The sequence below is a fragment of the Acipenser ruthenus genome, chromosome 50 (genome assembly GCF_902713425.1).
Source record: "Acipenser ruthenus chromosome 50, fAciRut3.2 maternal haplotype, whole genome shotgun sequence".
Taxonomy (NCBI): domain Eukaryota; kingdom Metazoa; phylum Chordata; class Actinopteri; order Acipenseriformes; family Acipenseridae; genus Acipenser; species Acipenser ruthenus.
Window position 1 is genome coordinate 3148169 of NC_081238.1, and position 17681 is coordinate 3165849.

At 39.2% G+C, this 17681-nt stretch overlaps 1 protein-coding gene across 5 annotated transcripts; it reads left to right on the forward strand.

Moving 5' to 3' along the window:
- Positions 1-6439: 6439 nt before the first annotated feature.
- Positions 6440-16404, forward strand: LOC117404697 (zinc finger protein 501-like). Of its 5 annotated transcripts, none has more exons than XM_059015487.1 (4): positions 6440-6613; positions 6923-7147; positions 11265-11721; positions 12649-16404. In XM_059015487.1, exons 3-4 carry the CDS (start codon positions 11295-11297, stop codon positions 13776-13778), a joined length of 1557 nt encoding a protein of 518 aa, XP_058871470.1. In that variant the 5' UTR covers positions 6440-6613; positions 6923-7147; positions 11265-11294; the 3' UTR covers positions 13779-16404. The 5 variants fall into 5 exon arrangements, with proteins under 5 accessions (XP_058871470.1, XP_058871471.1, XP_058871472.1 ...); XM_059015488.1 differs by having other exon boundaries at positions 11268-11721; XM_059015489.1 differs by having other exon boundaries at positions 6440-6544.
- The last annotated feature ends 1277 nt before the right edge of the window (positions 16405-17681 follow it).

Consider the following 17681-nt stretch of genomic DNA (forward strand, 5'->3'; position numbering starts at 1 on the left):
CATTTACATGATATCCCTGTGCCAGGCTCAACTGCACTCGAATATTATTATTATTTATTTCTTAGCAGACACCCTCACCCAGGGCGACTTACAGTTGTCACAAAATATACCCATTTAAAGAATCACAGTACAATTAACAGCAAGTACAATATACAATAACTTCAGTCCTAATAAGAGCAAGGATCAAGGAATACTAGTGTAATACCATGTGCACTGAATTATTATTATTTATTTCTTAGCAGACACCCTTATCCAAGACGACTTACAATTGTTACAAGATATCACATTATTTTTACATACAATTACCCATTTATACAGGTGGGTTTTTACTGGAGCAATCTAGGTAAAGTACCTTGCTCAAGGGTACAACAGCAGTGTCCCCCACCAGGAACTGAACCCACGACCCTCTGGTCAAGAGTCCAGAACCCTAACCACTACTCCACACTGCTGAATTATGCTACCATATACCCCCCGTTTATGTATTAATAACATCTACATAAACACTGGCAAATCAGTGGTCCTTAGCAAAGCGAAAGTCTTGAAATATTCTATAAATGAAACCACATCTTAATGATATGTCAGATTATTATTATTTCTGTAACGCACGATATTGGAAACCTTGCAGGTTTTCTAATAGAGTAGTTTACATTGAAAGTCAGTTTAGATACAATGTAGTGTGTATCCCTAGACTTGAAAGTTGAAACAATGTAACCATGACGAGTCTTCCAACAGCAGCCAGAATGCTTTGATACAACGTATTTGGTTTATTTAATTGAACAATGGCTTTACAATCATAAGCAGCTACAGATAAATAGTTGCTCAAAATACATTAAGAACTCACAAATCAACGACTTTCATAAGAACATAAGAACATAAGAAAGTTTACAAACGAGAGGAGGCCATTCGGTCCATCTTGTTCGTTTGGTTGTTAGTATCTTATTGATGCCAGAATCTCATCAAGCAGCTTCTTGAAGGATCTTGAAAGGTGTCAGCTTCAACAACATTACTGGGGAGTTGGTTCCAGACCCTCACGATTCTCTGTGTAAAAAAGTGCCTCCACTGGGTTATGGATTTCTAGGGTATCTTTGAGTTTATATGTACCATAGGAGACATGAACTATTATGTGCAAAACTGTGAAATGTAGTTAAATGTGGTTTATTGGAGGGAATTTTGTACTTTTATTTAATCAGAAAAAAATATTTGAAATTCTGTCTCTCACACAAATAGACTTATTTATAGCAAATTATTGTCAAATTTCACTCAATCCAGTGACATTATTGGGTGTGGATATTCCACTATCAACCTAACTTCACCAGGGTGAAATACCCAAAGGAAAAAGCTGCTTCGCCGGCATTTTAAAATATTCTGCATACTCATACTGATGGCTCCATGCGTGTGTCATTTTTATAAAATAATGACCTAACATTTTCAACATTTCAAACCAAAATGATTTAAACAAATATAGCTTTAGTGTATTACCTTTATGTATAACCAGTTGCTGTATTACAATTATAATAATAACAACAACTAACCCTTTACTGCTCGAAAAAAGGTATAAAAAAATATAAAAATAGGCTTATTATGCAACAGATTGGAATACTGTGTAGGCTACCTTCTCAATATACATTGTAAACTTTATAAACCAAATAATGTATCAGTATTCTTGCTTTATTCCTTTCCTGAGTGCATTTTGCCAAAGCTAACACGTCGTTAACTTGTCAAAAGTTTCATGATACGTATGGGGCGATTTCTAAACTGGGTGCTATGGCCTTAACACTGTCGCAAACTCTTGATACATGACCCCCTAAGTGTTTATTGTTTAGGAGGCATGGATTTTGGCCCTATACAGGAATTATCTGTAGTTTATAAAGAATAAATGGTTTAATTTGAAAATGAAACACTGACTCCCTGCGTTCTGCACAGAGTAATAATTATCTGGGTTTATAGTTTCAGGAGCTTTTAGCATGTCTCCATTGACACGCTTGGTGAAAGGACGAGGAGTCACCACAAGTCAAGCAAAAAAGACAATTATGTGGACTTCTACAACAAGAATATCTGATGACGGAGTTCTTCATGTGAACCATTTTGTTCCATTGGTACCTGTACCATCTATCCAAGGAAGAAAGATGGTGACAGTTGACCTTGCCAGTGAAGACAGTGATAACAGTCAATCCATTTTTCCAGCAGATGACTTTCCAGAGTTGCCAACCCAAAAGGAAAGGTGTAGCACTCCTTCACCTGCTCCATCTCCATCAACCCAAAGAAGCAAGGTTTTTACACCTAGTCCCAACAGTTCCTCAGCTAATTCAAGTTCTGATCTACCTGACCAAGATCCCTTTCCGATAGAACCTGGGATTGAAACTGTTCAACCAGAGCAAGAGAGAGAGTGAACCATGCGGCTGGTTACCCTCTTCAAGGTAGATTATGGAAGAAATCTACAGACTCATTAGCCATACACAAGCACACAGTATTGTAGGTCAGGTAACCAGAGGTGTGAAAGAGAACTGCTTTTTTATTATTGATAATCATTACAACAGAAGTCGACAAGACAATAAACAACACAGCAACTTTGTTGATGATTGTGGTGTATGGGAATCCAAGGCTGGAAAAACAACCCAGACAACATTACTTGTTGAAGGATGGACAGCTTGTGTTGTGAACTATAGGAAAGGAGAGTATGGGCATCTCATGAATAAGGTATGGGTGCCGAGAGATGGTAATTATTCAAAACGTGTCTCCAGGATAGAGAAGCGACCAAGCTGCTTGGATGAAGCCAGACGTAATGTTGCTGTGTGGGAGTACTTGGGAAAATGTCCTTTTGGAGTGAGAGATCATGGAAACACCAAGCAAAATCCTTTGGAATTTGTTCAGACAAATCCTAGTGCACTGTACAAGGTAGCAGAAGCTGTCAAAACAAAATGACCATAGGAGGTTGGGATGGGGTGCCAGCCCGCCTCTATAATTTGTGTTATCATTTTTACTGTTGTTTTAATTATGATTTTCATTATAATTCTTGTTTGTTTTGGATTGGCAGGGAGGGGGTTAAATTCCTCCCTGCCAAATACATGTGAGAATGTGGCTGGAGCCTTAATTGGTTAATTGTTAATTACTGATTAATTAAGCCACAGACCATAAAAACCAGGAGGAATCCTTTGTCTGGGTGGAGTGGAGTGGTTTGGTTTGGTTTGGTTTGGTTTGGTTTGGTTTGGTTTGGTTTGGTTTGGTTTGGTTTGGATTGGAGAGACACAGAGTAAGTGTTACCTGAAAAAGTGTGGGTGGGAGTGGATATAGATATAGATACATACTTGCTTAATTTGATTTATTTCGGTGTTTTGTTGGAAACCTTTGTTTTGTGTTTATACCTTGTGTTTGGCTCTCATGCCTTTTTATTTTGTGTTTTTGGTCAATAAAAGTATTTTGTTTCACTGCATTTTCCTGACTGAGTCTTCTCTCTGCGGCTATCCTGTCACAGGATAGGTGTACAGTGACTTTCTTCTTCAAGACACCACCAGTGTTCCACGGGATCTGAAGCAAGTTTGCAATGTGAAATACCAAGTTATGAAAAAAGATCACCCGTCAGGCAGCAAAAGACAGAACAGTGCAGATGACGTGCAGACTGTCTTGAACATGATTTATGACAACAAGTTTGCACAGCAGGTCACTGCTAGGAAAGGCAAACTCTCTTCTCCCCCTCTCTTCTAGCCTTTGATGAAGGCTATAGAATCCTGTTTTCCCGAAGCTGTACATTTACTCTGTACTAGGCACATACAACAAAATGTTAAGCATGACCTTCAAGAAACTGTTGGGATGACAGCAGAAGAAAGAAAATGTGTCGAGACAGAAATATTTTTTGGACAGGATGCATTTGTGACCTGTCCCGATGAGTACTTGTGAACAGGCTGGCTGTAGGGGGACGTCAGGCCAGAAAGAAACACACAGACAGGCAGTACTGGTGGGTAAAACTGAGACGCTGTGGCACTCAGTGTTTTATTATACACACAGAAAATAAAAGGTTTGAACAAAACACAGCACTTGAGGCCAAACTAAACAGACAAACAAAACAGACTAACACTTAAACAAACAGTGGACTAACAGACAAACACGGCGAGTCAAAACAAACAAGTATCGTGCTGGTCCTTCCAGCTCGAAATAGCAATTGTTATTAATTATTTTAAATTTACTTTACTCTCCTTCTCTCTACCGTTCTCTACTCACCGAGAACCCCCAACCCCGTGTGAGTAAAACGTGCATCTATATATACTGTTGTGCTGGGATTCAATTACCAATTAATGATTTACTTGAATCCCTGTGAATGTGCCTAAATACAACTATATATTTTAAATTACTTGTGCTACACAGACCCATTTATATCTCATGCACCAATACCTATACACCAACATTAACACACCATACGCAACACACAACACATAACACACACATGGGCGGGACACACTGCCACAGTACTCCTTTGAAAAGAAGAAAATGGATCTAGAGTTGCACTATGAGAAAAATCACCCTGCTTTTGTTTGTTATTTCACAACTAAGGTAGTCCCCACATTAAAAAAGAAAGTTATCGACCCTAGAAAATCCAAGACATAGCTGCCTCAGAGCTGGACCAACAACAATTGTGAATCTATGAACCACCTCATTAATTTGTCAACCGGATGGAATGCTCAAAAAATACCTGACCTTATTGCAAAACTACAAACTACAGCAGATTTACAATATATGGATCTACAATTATCAATTCATGGCCAGGGTGTGCTCGGCTCACCGCGCACCAGCGACCCCTGTAGACTGACGCTGTAGCTCTTAGGTAGCTGCATGGCGGGCCTGCAGGGTGAAAAAAAGCGGTCGGCTGACAGCACACACACACACACACACACACACACACAGACAGAAAAAGGTAAAATGAGAATATAATATTATCTCAGGACGTTTCACACTACAAGTTCTTCAGCTGGATGGAAAAGCGTTAAATGATTTAGAACATAAGAACATAATATTATTATTATTATTATTTATTTCTTAGCAGACGCCCTTATCCAGGGCGACTTACAATCGTAAGCAAATACATTTCAAGTGTTACAATACAAGTAATACAATAAGAGCAAGAAATACAATAACTTTTGTTCAAGCAAAGTACAAGTGTGACAAACTACAATTCAATAATACAGCAGATAATAGTGATAGTTACATCAGGATATGATTAAATACAAAGTACTACAGGTTAAACACTTGGCAGATTACAGTATTCTGAAGTACAGGATTAAATGCAGTAAAATAGGGGGCAGATAAGAGCAAAATAAAGCACATTTACATGAAGGGTGATAGTGTCCCAGGATACAAACAGAGGAGTTCTACAGGTGCTGTTTGAAGAGGTGAGTCTTAAGGAGGCGCCGGAATGTGGTCAGGGACAGGGCAGTCCAGTTCTGGATGAGCTGGAGCGGACGGGTGGCGGACGCAGGGAGGCCAGCCAGGAGGGAGTTGCAGTAGTCTAGGCGGGAGAGTACCAGGGCCTGGACCAGGAGCTGGGTAGCATAGTTGGTGAGGAAGGGTCGGATTCTTCGGATGTTGCTCAGGAAGAATCGGCAAGTGTGTGCCAGAGTGGAGATGTGCTGGGAATAAGAGAGGCAGGGGTCCAGGGTGACTCCAAGGTTCTTAGCTGAGGAAGAGGGAGTAGAGAGAGAACAGGAGAGGACCCAAGACTGACCCTTGGGGGACTCCAGTTAAGAGAGGGTGAGGTGTGGAGGTTGCTCCACGCCAGGTTACCTGGTAAGTGCGGTTGGAGTGGTAGGAGGAGAACCAGGCCAGAGCAGTGCCAGAGATGCCCAGGTCAGCAAGAGATGATAGTAGAATAGAGTGATCAACAGTGTCAAAGGCAGCAGAGAGGTCGAGGAGAATTAGGACAGAGGAGAGAGAGGCAGCTCGGGCACACTTAAGTGAGTTGGTGACAGACAGGAGGGCGGTTTCAGTGGAGTGGGCAGAGCGGAAGCCAGATTGGAGAGGGTCAAGCAGAGGGTCAAGCAGAGCCTATCTTGCTCGTTTGGTTGTTAGTGACTTATTGATCCACTGTGTTTACTTTTCTTCCTACACAGTCAGAAACGTCCTGAAATAAATTATATTTAATCATTTAAATCTGTTGTGTACATCCGAAAAAAAAGCAAAAAGAAATGTCTACACTGCAGGTCTACATTTTTCAAACCCACATACATATATGTGTTTGAAATGATATATATGAGTAGTGAGCAGGGGGTGGAGGAGAAAATATGTAGTCCAGGAGGGTGCTGCAGGACTACATTCCCCAGAAGACCATGGGAGTGAGCCAGGACGTTGGTTCACCTGGCTTTAATTTTAATGCGGGAGTGGTACACCTGACTGTGATTAGCAGTCAGGTATTTAAACAGGCTAAAAAATGTGTTCAGGGCGGTCTGTGTGAAAGCTGAAGTTCTGTGTGAACCGTTACATTGAATTTGAACAAAAAACTGTGAAATCGTGTTTTGGTAACCGGGAAACGGCTTAGCCGCCCGGTTTTACAGTTTAGGTATTTAAAAACGTTTTAGTGCTCTGGTAGTCTGGTTTGTAATTTGAAGGGCGAAAACAAGTGTAAATCGTAAGGCTTTGTTACATTATATATATATATATATATATATATATATATATATATATATATATATATACATATATATATTTTTTTTTACATATATATATATATATATATAATATATATATATATATATATATATATATATAATGTAAAAATATATATATATATATATATATATATATATATATATATATATATATATATATTAGTGTATGTGTTTTTCCTCAAAGAGTAACTTCCCAACGTTTCGGTTTTTAAAATAAATAATTCCGAATGGTTGTTTTCTAACTTCTGATGTTTGTTGTTCTCATGCAGTTTGAAAAACGGCGGCGTATCCCTGCGTCTGCTGCTGCAGAATGAACCCTGTCATGTGACTAAGTCAGGTGACGAGAGCTCCAGTGACGTAGTAAAAGTGATCCTGCTGGCTTTTAAGACATAACGTGGCGTCGTTGATCAAACCGCATAAGAAAGAACAAAACATCAGAAGTTCCAAACAAAAAAAAGTAAGACACTTTGCAAGACGACGACGATAAAAAAAAAGTAAGTTATATTTTTAAAAGAATTGTTTAGTTTGCGACGCACGGGTGGCAGACCCAGACTTTGGTTGCAAAATGAACAAGAGTCTGGTTACATTTTCCGTTCCGGTACAGTCCTGTGCTCATGATCCTATGCATGCTGCTGCTAGTGTAGCTACAGGCTTTTCAGCGCGCTAAATGCGTTTGTACCACTACAGGTATGTGATGATCTCGCTATATAGGATGAGCGGCAATCGTGTAAAGACATCAGGATGTGTTGTGTTATTTTATTAGTTAGTTGTATTTTAAACATTTATAACTCTTCGTTTGCTTTTGTGTGCTGTGTCTTCTCGTCTGCCGTCCCCCCTTTTTTTTTCCTTCTTATGCCATCGAGATGGCCGTCATAGCAGCAATATGTGCACGTGGATGTTAGTCTAATTTAAGTTAATGTATGTTATTTTAACATTAAATATAACTGTGAGGATATTTATTTGTTGATTATCTATCTCTATCTATCATGAAATTGTCGAGGTGTGGATGTTTGTGATCCCAGATTGGGGGTGTGATGAGCAGGGACCCTAGTTTTCCGGAATAATAATAAACTGCGTGATTCCGCAACTAAAATAAAAAGCTACAATTGAGTGTTCCCTGCCACACAAACAGTACGGTTGGGTAACAGTTAACACAGGAAGTATTTATTGTTGTTCTTGTTACACTTGTTGCGTCTCCGTGTTGTATTTTAGTGTATAACTTTAATTCTCGAACTGTAATCTTTTATTGCAGTATAACACGTGTAAGTCGCTTTGGAGAAATGCGTCTGCTAAATAAATTATTATTATTATTATTATTTATTTCTTAGCAGACGCCCTTATCCAGGGCGACTTACAATTGTTACAAGATATCAAATTATACATTATTTCACGTACAATTACCCATTTATACAGTTGGGTTTTTACTGGAGCAATCTAGGTAAAGTACCTTGCTCAAGGGTACAACAGCAGTGTCCCCCACCTGGGATTGAACCCACAACCCTCCGGTCAAGAGTCCAGAGCCCTAACCACTACTCCAAATGGTTACACTTTCAAATTCTAAGCAAGTTACAAGCTTACAGGGCCAACAAACTTTCTTTTTTTTTATTAAGATATTACACATAGTTCCATGTTTAAGAAATAATAATAATAAAATCATGTTAGTTCAACTCCGAGTTAGTCTTAATAGACCTGCAGGACTCCAGCTACAATTGCTCGCTCTTTGGAATGGCACCACGTCCCTAATGTGCTTGCTGAACAAAATCTGTACTTTGTACAGAAGAATGTCGGGTAAGACGGGTACCTGACCGAGATCAGTTACGCAACCAAATCGCTCTCGAAATTGCGCAACTTAATCTCCTGCAACTGCTTTGTCCGCACCTTAATAACTAGTTTCGCAACAAAAGTGTGTGTGTGTGTGTTCCGGCAATTACGCTGACCTTGCTGGTGCTGTCGGTTCATTCCTTAAGTCTGTCACTGTCTTTACTATTTTACTCCATTTAATCCTGTACGTTACAGAGTACTGTACTGCATTTAATCGTATCCTGATGTAACTATCACCGGCACCTGTTATCTGCTCTGATATTGATTCGTATTTTGTAATATACTTGTACTTACTAGAACTGAAGTGATTGTATTTTATCTAGCTCTAAATTGTATTAATAATTGTACTGTGATTCTTGAAATGTATTTGTTTACGACTGTAAATCGCCCTGGATAAGGGCGTCTGCTTAGAAATAAATAATAATAATAATAATAATAATAATAATAATAATAATAAACGATGGCTTAACTAATTACGGGTGCAGAATAGTTAAGGCTTGGATTTTGTCACGGGAATTTGTACTAAAAGAGGGGGGACTCGCAGAGGAAGGGGGAAATGGCGGTCCTACTAATTACCACAAAGTGCCGCAAACAGTCTTTCAATAGCAGGAACATCAATGCATTTGAATCATTTCGGCCGATGTACTTTATTGCGTTTCAGTGCAGAACTTCACAAGAAGAAAAGTGTTTGCTTTAACATGTTTATATAATTATATAAACGAGGATAACTAAAGGTAACTTCATGAATGGGTTTTTTATACAACACAGGTAATGGAAATAAGCTTTGATAATAATGTGTGTGTGAGCAAATAAGGAACTCGGTTTGCCAAAAAAAATCGGTCAGTAAAGAAGTTAAAACAGAGCAAACAGTGACAAAGAAAGTAGCTTCTTACAAAATCTTACTGCTGATGGTATCTGTGTCACTGATAGTAAACCGCGTCTGAGTCTTTTAATATAGCACTATACCTGATGTTCAAGGTCTCTGTTTATTTTTATTACCTATGCTATATAAACATTAATAAAGTTACCTTTTAGTTATCCTCATTGATATAAACATGTTTTGTTATTGTAAAGTACTTAACTGCAAGGCAATAAAGTATATTGCCTCAAAGTTATATATAAATGTTTTTTTTTTTTAAATACAATATGTCTACATAAAAAAAATAAATTAGTTTGTCTATATAGTAGGATAAAACAAAAATGAATATTTTTTTTATGATTTTCACATCCGGTTCAAGTTTTAATCCTGTAAATCAGTAAGCTTCACATCGCATATACTGTATCAGTTCATTGCTTTTGCATTTTTTTTAAAAAACATTAAAAAAAGAAAAAACTATAAACTGAATAAAGTACTGAAAACAAGATTCAACATCATTCTCAAAACAGCAGGCTGTATTCCATAGTGCTGTTACTATTCTCAAAACAGCAGGCTGTATTCCATAGTGCTGTTACTATTCTCAAAACAGCAGGCTGTATTCCACAGTGCGGTTACTATTCTCAAAACAGCAGGCTGTATTCCATAGTGCGGTTACTATTCTCAAAACAGCAGGCTGTATTCCATAGTGCGGTTACTATTCTCAAAACAGCAGGCTGTATTCCACAGTGCGGTTACTATTCTCAAAACAGCAGGCTGTATTCCATAGTGCTGTTACTATTCTCAAAACAGCAGGCTGTATTCCATAGTGCGGTTACTATTCTCAAAACAGCAGGCTGTATTCCACAGTGCGGTTACTATTCTCAAAACAGCAGGCTGTATTCCATAGTGCGGTTACTATTCTCAAAACAGCAGGCTGTATTCCATAGTGCGGTTACTATTCTCAAAACAGCAGGCTGTATTCCATAGTGCGGTTACTATTCTCAAAACAGCAGGCTGTATTCCATAGTGCGGTTACTATTCTCAAAACAGCAGGCTGTATTCCATAGTGCGGTTACTATTCTCAAAACAGCAGGCTGTATTCCATAGTGCTGTTACTATTCTCAAAACAGCAGGCTGTATTCCATTAAAAGTTATTGTTATTGTATTTCTTGCTCTTCTTGTATTACTTGTATTGTAACACTTGAAATGTATTTGCTTACGATTGTAAGTCACCCTGGATAAGGGCGTCTGCTAAGAAATAAATAATAATAATAATAATAATAATAATAATGGGAGGAAGCAAGGACGATTAAACTGTGAGTCACTTATTCTGCTGATGGCTAAATACGGATCTGGGAGCTGCACCTGAACACACACCAGCACCACTGTTTCCAGCACCGCACCTGCACTGAGAGCACGCACTGTCCGTGTGTCTGTGTTTCGTGGCTGTCTTTGTGTTTCGTGCCTGTCTTTGTGTTTGTTATTATTATTTCGTGACTGCAACCCCTTGGTCTTGACACTGGCAATACCCATAGTTGGGTCGAGCCAGCATTATTATTTAAACGGTCAAGGAGACCCAAAAAGAAAAGAAAAGAACTTGAACCGTGAACTTTGTGTTTGTCGTTGTCTGGAGCACCTGCATCACCCTTTCACCTACGCACTGCAACCCACACATTCACACCCCCTCACTGAAGAAAATATTCCCCTAAAATTTTGAGAGGGGGCCAAATTGACCCTCAGTCTGTGAGTCCTGAAGCAAACATTGGTATTTATAAATGTATTACAAGAAATGTTATGCCCTTCAGTAGTAAAGCCACCCCTGCTGTTAAAGCCAGATTTTGTTAGTCACTTGAATGGCCTTATTCGCACTGCATTTAAATAAATCTGTATTTTAAAAAATCCATCAATAAATAAATGGTTTACTTTTTTTTCAGCAGTTACTAAACTGAATCCTGTGTGATGTCATGGACAGTGTGAAGATGGAATCTGTCCCAATTAAAGAGGAGTTCCCTGGGCTGGCCTCCCTCCCCATTAAACAGGAGCTCTGTGAGATGCAATGTGACTGCTGTCAGATGGAGGTCTCTGATATTAAAGCTGAGCACAATGAATTGAAGATGCCCAAGACAGAAGAACCCCTTCCTATTAAAGAAGAGGAGGAGGAGGTGCTGGAAATGAAACAGGAGCCGCCAGAAATAGAGTTTGACCACATGGAACCAGGGAAGGAAGGATCCAAGGACTTCAAACCAAAGCCTGTACCCCTGCGGGAATGTAGCGTGGTGCTGGAGAGAATCTGCGTGAGAGAGCGAGGGGCTGGAGAGGAAGACTGCCCCAACAGCACGCAAGGAGGTGGAAAGGAAGACGGGCGGTCAAATTCAGAATGCAGTCTAGCAGGTGAGTGACTCCCATTGGCTGTGGCATTGTTGTTCTAGATTGCATGCTATCTACAGTGTGGTTGAGAGGAAGGGAGCATGTAGGTTAGATTACTTGGTATTTATTATTCCTGCATCCCTCCAACCAGTTCAAGATAGGACTCGCTGCTGGTGAACTTAAGATACAGATCTAATGTTGCCATTGCTCTGGGGGGTGAGGGTTTTTTTTTCTCTTTGTATTGTGTTGGGATGGAAGGGGATATTATACCAAGGGGGAGAAAAATGAAAGTGCTGTATATATCATTATAAATTCATGGCAAAGTCATGGATACGGTGGTACTGAGAACCAGCTTTTACTGTCGTGAGACTGTCCCAGTGCGATAATGTAAAAATGCCGTTGAGTCAGCTGCACTTTTAGTCCTGCCACCAGGTGGCAAGAGAGCAGACCATGCATTAAACAAAACAGCAGGGAGCTCTGTGGACTTCGACTAAGCTTTAAAGACAATCGTCTTTTTGTCAGAGCACAGCTCAACTGCACATGGTTAGGGGTTATGTGTTGACATCAATGGGTTGTTCACGCTTGTTCAAACGGGAGTTCTAGTTATTGAACTAAAATCAACTTACCTAGATTGCTCCAGTAAAAACCCAACTGTATAAATGGGTAATTGTATGTAAAAAATAATGATACAATTAACAATTGTAAGTCACCCTGGATAAGGGCGTCTGCTAAGAAATTAATAATAGTAATAATAAAGTGGGCTGTATAAAAAGTGCTTACAACTTTCACCAGCATCAGTCTTTACTGACCTTTGCTTTTACAGGCTTTAAGTTTAACCCAGTGCACGCCTCCACAGCTGAAATTCACATGCTTGAATCCACTCCACCACCTAACCACATGTCCGAAGCCTACAAGCAGTCCCTCTTACTTTCTTTCCTGTTTATTTTCCAGGTTCCAGTCCAGCAGCTAAAGTGAGGGCGGGCAGTAGAGAATATCCTGGCTGTGTGAAGCGTTTCAGTCAAACGGTAAACCTGAAAGCACACAAGCGAATTCACACAGGAGAGAAACCGTATCGCTGCTCTGACTGTGGGAAGAGTTACAGTCATTCAGAACACCTACAGAAACACCAGCGCATTCACACAGGAGAGAGACCATATTGCTGCTCTGAATGTGGAAAGTGTTTCGGTGTCTCAGGAACTCTGAAAAAACACCAGCGTATTCACACAGGAAAGAAACCGTATTGCTGTTCTGAATGCGGGAAGAGTTTCAGTGACTCAGGAACTCTGAAAACACACCAGCGAATTCACACAGGTGAAAAAGCATATTGCTGCTCTGATTGTGGGAAGAGTTTCAGACAGTTAGAACACCTGAAAACACACCAGCGAATTCACACAGGAGAGAAACCGTATCTCTGCTCTGACTGTGGAAAGAGTTTCAGAGAGGCAGGAGACCTGAGAAAACACCAGCGAATTCACACAGGAGAGAAACCATATTTTTGCTCTGACTGTGGGAAGAGTTTCAGGCAGTCCGGAGAGCTGAAAACACACCAGCGAATTCACACAGGAGAGAAAATATATTGCTGCTCTGACTGTGGGAAGCGTTTCAGACAGTCCGTACACCTGAAAACACACCAGCGAATTCACACAGGAGAGAAACCATATTGCTGCTCTGACTGTGGGAAGAGTTTCAGAGATTCAGGAGACCTGAAAAAACACAAGCGAATTCACACGGGAGAGAAACCGTATTGCTGTTCTGACTGTGGGAAGAGTTTCAGAGATTCAGTAGGCCTGAAAAAACACAAGCGAATTCACACAGGAGAGAAGCCGTATCCCTGCTCTGACTGTGGGAAGTTTTTCAGAGATTCAGAAGGCCTGAAAAAACACCAGCGAATTCACACGGGAGAGAAACCGTATTGCTGTTCTGACTGTGGGAAGAGTTTCAGGCAGTCAGGAGATCTAAAAACACATCAGCGAATTCACACAGGAGAGAAACCGTATTGCTGCTCTGACTGTGGGAAGTGTTTTAGTGATTCAGGAAACCTGAAAAGACACCAACGAATTCACAGAGGACAAAAACCTTGAAGCGCATGTTCAATGGGACTTTCATTCAAGGGGGGAAAAAAACATCTTGCATTATTAGTCCCTGTGTAATAATACTTTTTCTGTGTCACTCTTAAGACCATGCGTTTTAAATGGTAAAGATGCACTTGAGAAAGTGGGTGGTGATGCGAACATGTCTAGTTTAACTGTGTCAATGCAGACAGTGCCTGGGAGCAGGAATATACAGAAATGAAACTATTCCGCAGCTTATCTGATATACGAGTCAGGAGAAATCGGTAACTCGTGTGGTAAATGAGTTTCAGGGTTTAGCATTTAAACTTGATTAATCTGAAAATAAATAAATTGATCAGAACGAGTATCGTGACCCGGTATATAGCATCCAGAGACGAGACGGCACCGTCCTTACTGGGCAATCAGCTGGATGATTTGTCTTTTTAAATTGAATCCAGTTTCTAAAACTAATGAGAAATGATAGTATTATGACATGAATCACTGAATGTTGAGCCACATGTAGCTTTGCACTGTGCATTAGTCATGCTTTTATTTTAGCCTGCTTTTAAATTGCCCCAAATAATACAAGTGTAACAAGCATGTGTACGGATCTTAGGTACAGAAAGGCATACAGGTTTACACTGTGACAAATTACAAATGAAAATGTAGCTTAGCGACCACTATTCATGGATTACGATTGCAGAGCACAAAATAATATAGGCTAAAATGCAATATGGTAATAGAAATAAACAGATGTGTCTGTACTTTTTGCAAAGGCTTTATGTACATTTTTAGTACAGATAGATATATGTCAGTGCTAGACCGGGACCTTGTTAAATTGTGTAACGAGGGCATTTGTGTAAACGTTGTCCTGGTGAGACGTGACTACAATTAACCCTTAAGTGTGCTGATTTAACGGTTGATTAATATACAACAACATGCTCAACTGCACCACTCTACATTTACAAGATTTGTAAAAAATGTGCATTAATACCTTCTTCTATTACTTGTGGTTCTCTAACCCATAAGAATACAAGGCCTAGCCAAAAGTCTAAATGCTCATGTATACGGTACAAAGCAAGAATTACTACACCTTCAAATATATGAAACAAGAAAACCGTGAGTTCCTAATGTATAATCTCATGTTATGCCCATTGAAGAGTGTTTTAGTTTTGCGTGTTTGCGTGCAATACAGCAAATAGCATTACTGCCTCTATTGTATTGCTGTGCTTGCATTCCCTGCGAGAAGAGCTTCAGTGTTAAAGGGGAGCCTGGTGGCATTTAAGACCCAGCCAGTGTTGCCAGCTATAAATTGCTGATTTCTAATTTTGCAGTTACTTGAAGTAGAGTTTCAATAGGTCTACTGCCCAATTGATTTTTGTGTTCTCTCACTTTCTTCTGGAACTACATTGTGTGTGGCTGTATCAGACTTATTACAAACATAGTTTAAAGTGTTCTGAACAGAGCATTGTTTGCAGACTCTGTGTTGTGAAGAATAAGATATACAGTTTGTAAATGTTTAAATATATTGTATAGATTTATAGGATTTGGCCAAACTTGAATGTAATCTTTTCACAAATCTCTGCTGTACAGGGTAAGTCTGAAAGCCTGCTCTCAGACTGCCATCTCCTTCAAAGTCTCCGTTGTTAACAAAATGACAATTTGATCAAAAAGACCCCAGCTGTGATCTTGGATTCAAAGAGACTCCCAGCTGTGAACACAAGTTGGTTTTATTGTTTTCAGTAAACACAATTGTCTGTGCATTGAAGAGATGTTTCCATTAACATATAGAGTGGCAGAGCAGAACCAGACCTCGGCCATCTGGAAATAGTGTCTTCAGGTATGGAGTGAAAAGCCATCTAGTATAACAAGACTGTCTGGAGAGGATGTGAAGTTGTTATGGACTAGTGGAATGGCCAGTTCTGTGTGTTCTCAAACTGTCCAATCATGGACCAGAATCTGTAAGAAACTGCCTACTGTTTTCTAAGGATAGAAAAGGGATTGTTTTGACACACACACACACACACACATTCTCTCGCTGTCCATTCAACACACTCTCCATTCAACATCAACTGTCCACAATCTCTCCTCTGCTCATCTCTTGATATCCTCACACTGATACGCTGCAAGGGGGAGATGCCTTTGAAAACTACATCATCTGAGTAACTTTTTCTATAACACGGCATGGCTTGTTGAAAAGGACAGCTTCATGATTCTATCCTGCTGGACATCACTGCGAATTTCCAAACAAAAACACAGCCAGGCATTCATTTCTTTGAGGAAATCACCAGGCAAAGTAAAACTAAACTTCATTCTTTGGACTTTCCAAAAATCATCTTCACCATGAGGAGTCAAAACTTTATTCCGAGACTAACTTCTTTCTAAACCAAGTATGATAAATCTGCAGATTTATTGAATTTCCATGATGCATAGATATTATAGGATTAATTTGTAAATCTTTTATGTTAAATGAATCCATTGTTTGAACCTGTCTTGATAGAATATATTAATGCATTTTTTTTTATTTAGTGGTTTAATAAATGATCAAATATGTGGTTTAGTAAATTACAAAATTAGTTATGATGAATCCTATACTGATACTTTGAACCTACGTAATTTTGTAACATTGAAATAAACAAAAGTAATTTCTTTTAAACTGAGTTGTCTGGTTTTATTTATGAATGTTAATCAAGCTCTGTTCAGGCCTGGTCACACGGGTCACTTTTGTCAACAGCAGCAAGGGGACGACAGCTGTTGCCGGCTTGTCGCCTCGCGTGACCACCCTGGTCCACATACCGGCGACGTGTCTCCCACTTAGGATGATATTTTCAGGTGACACGAGGGCAACATTTTCAATACGAACCAATCATATTTGACAGTAATATCACATGATAAGAAGAATATCGGTCATGAAGTCAGACAGACAGCGTATATGGTACATTCCGATTCCTGCATTTCATCCAATTAATTATATGTAGTCTACAGATGCAATACAGTGTGTATGTGGGTAAGCGAATGTCTACAATTTACAATAACATACTTAAGCGATGAATACAATTCTTACAATAATAAAATAAATGTGTAGCGTATTTTAAAAAATGTTTTATTTAACAGTTTCTGTGTAGGCAGTACATGTGTGTCATTCCTACATTAAAATAAAAAATCATCTCAGGTCTACTTTCTTGCTCTCAAAATCCTAGAATTAAAAGTACAGTATTGAAAACATTGTTTAGGATAATGAATACCGATATATTTATTATGTTTGGTATATTAAATGTGTAGACCTACTAACTAAATAATTGTACTAATGTACACATTTTTATTTAATTAAGAAGGAACTGCAGGTTTGTTAATGTAATTAGTACTTTTTTAAAATCGTAGTCTTCGCAGCATGTTTACGTCTCATGGCAGAAGCGTTCATTATGCCGTCAACAAAAGTTGCCTGTGTGACCAGGCCTTAAGAAATGTTATTAACACCTATAAAGTTATTAATGGGGAATATTGTTTAAAATATTAAATTAGCTATATACACCAAACATAAAAAGGATATATTGAAGTAACTTAATCTTGGTATTTTTATTTGTTTACATTAACTGACTCGTGTGTGTGTGTGTGACAGGATGATGGAGTGTTAACGTCACCGACCAGGAAGTAAACACACATCGGCAAGGCATTACGGGCGAGTCGCAAATGCGCTGTTTCTTTAATAATAAAAATAAAAGGTTTAAACAAAATCAAAAGGCTTCTTCAAAACAAAACAGCACAGTGGCCAAAATAAACAGACAAAAAACAGTACACACACACACTACATAAAACAAGTATTGTGCTGGTTTCAAGCCAGCACAAGTAGCTATTGTTACTGTTATATTATACTTCTTTCGTTCCTCCTCTCTGAACACCCAGCCCTGATGAGCAGCGGCTCTGCTCTTATAT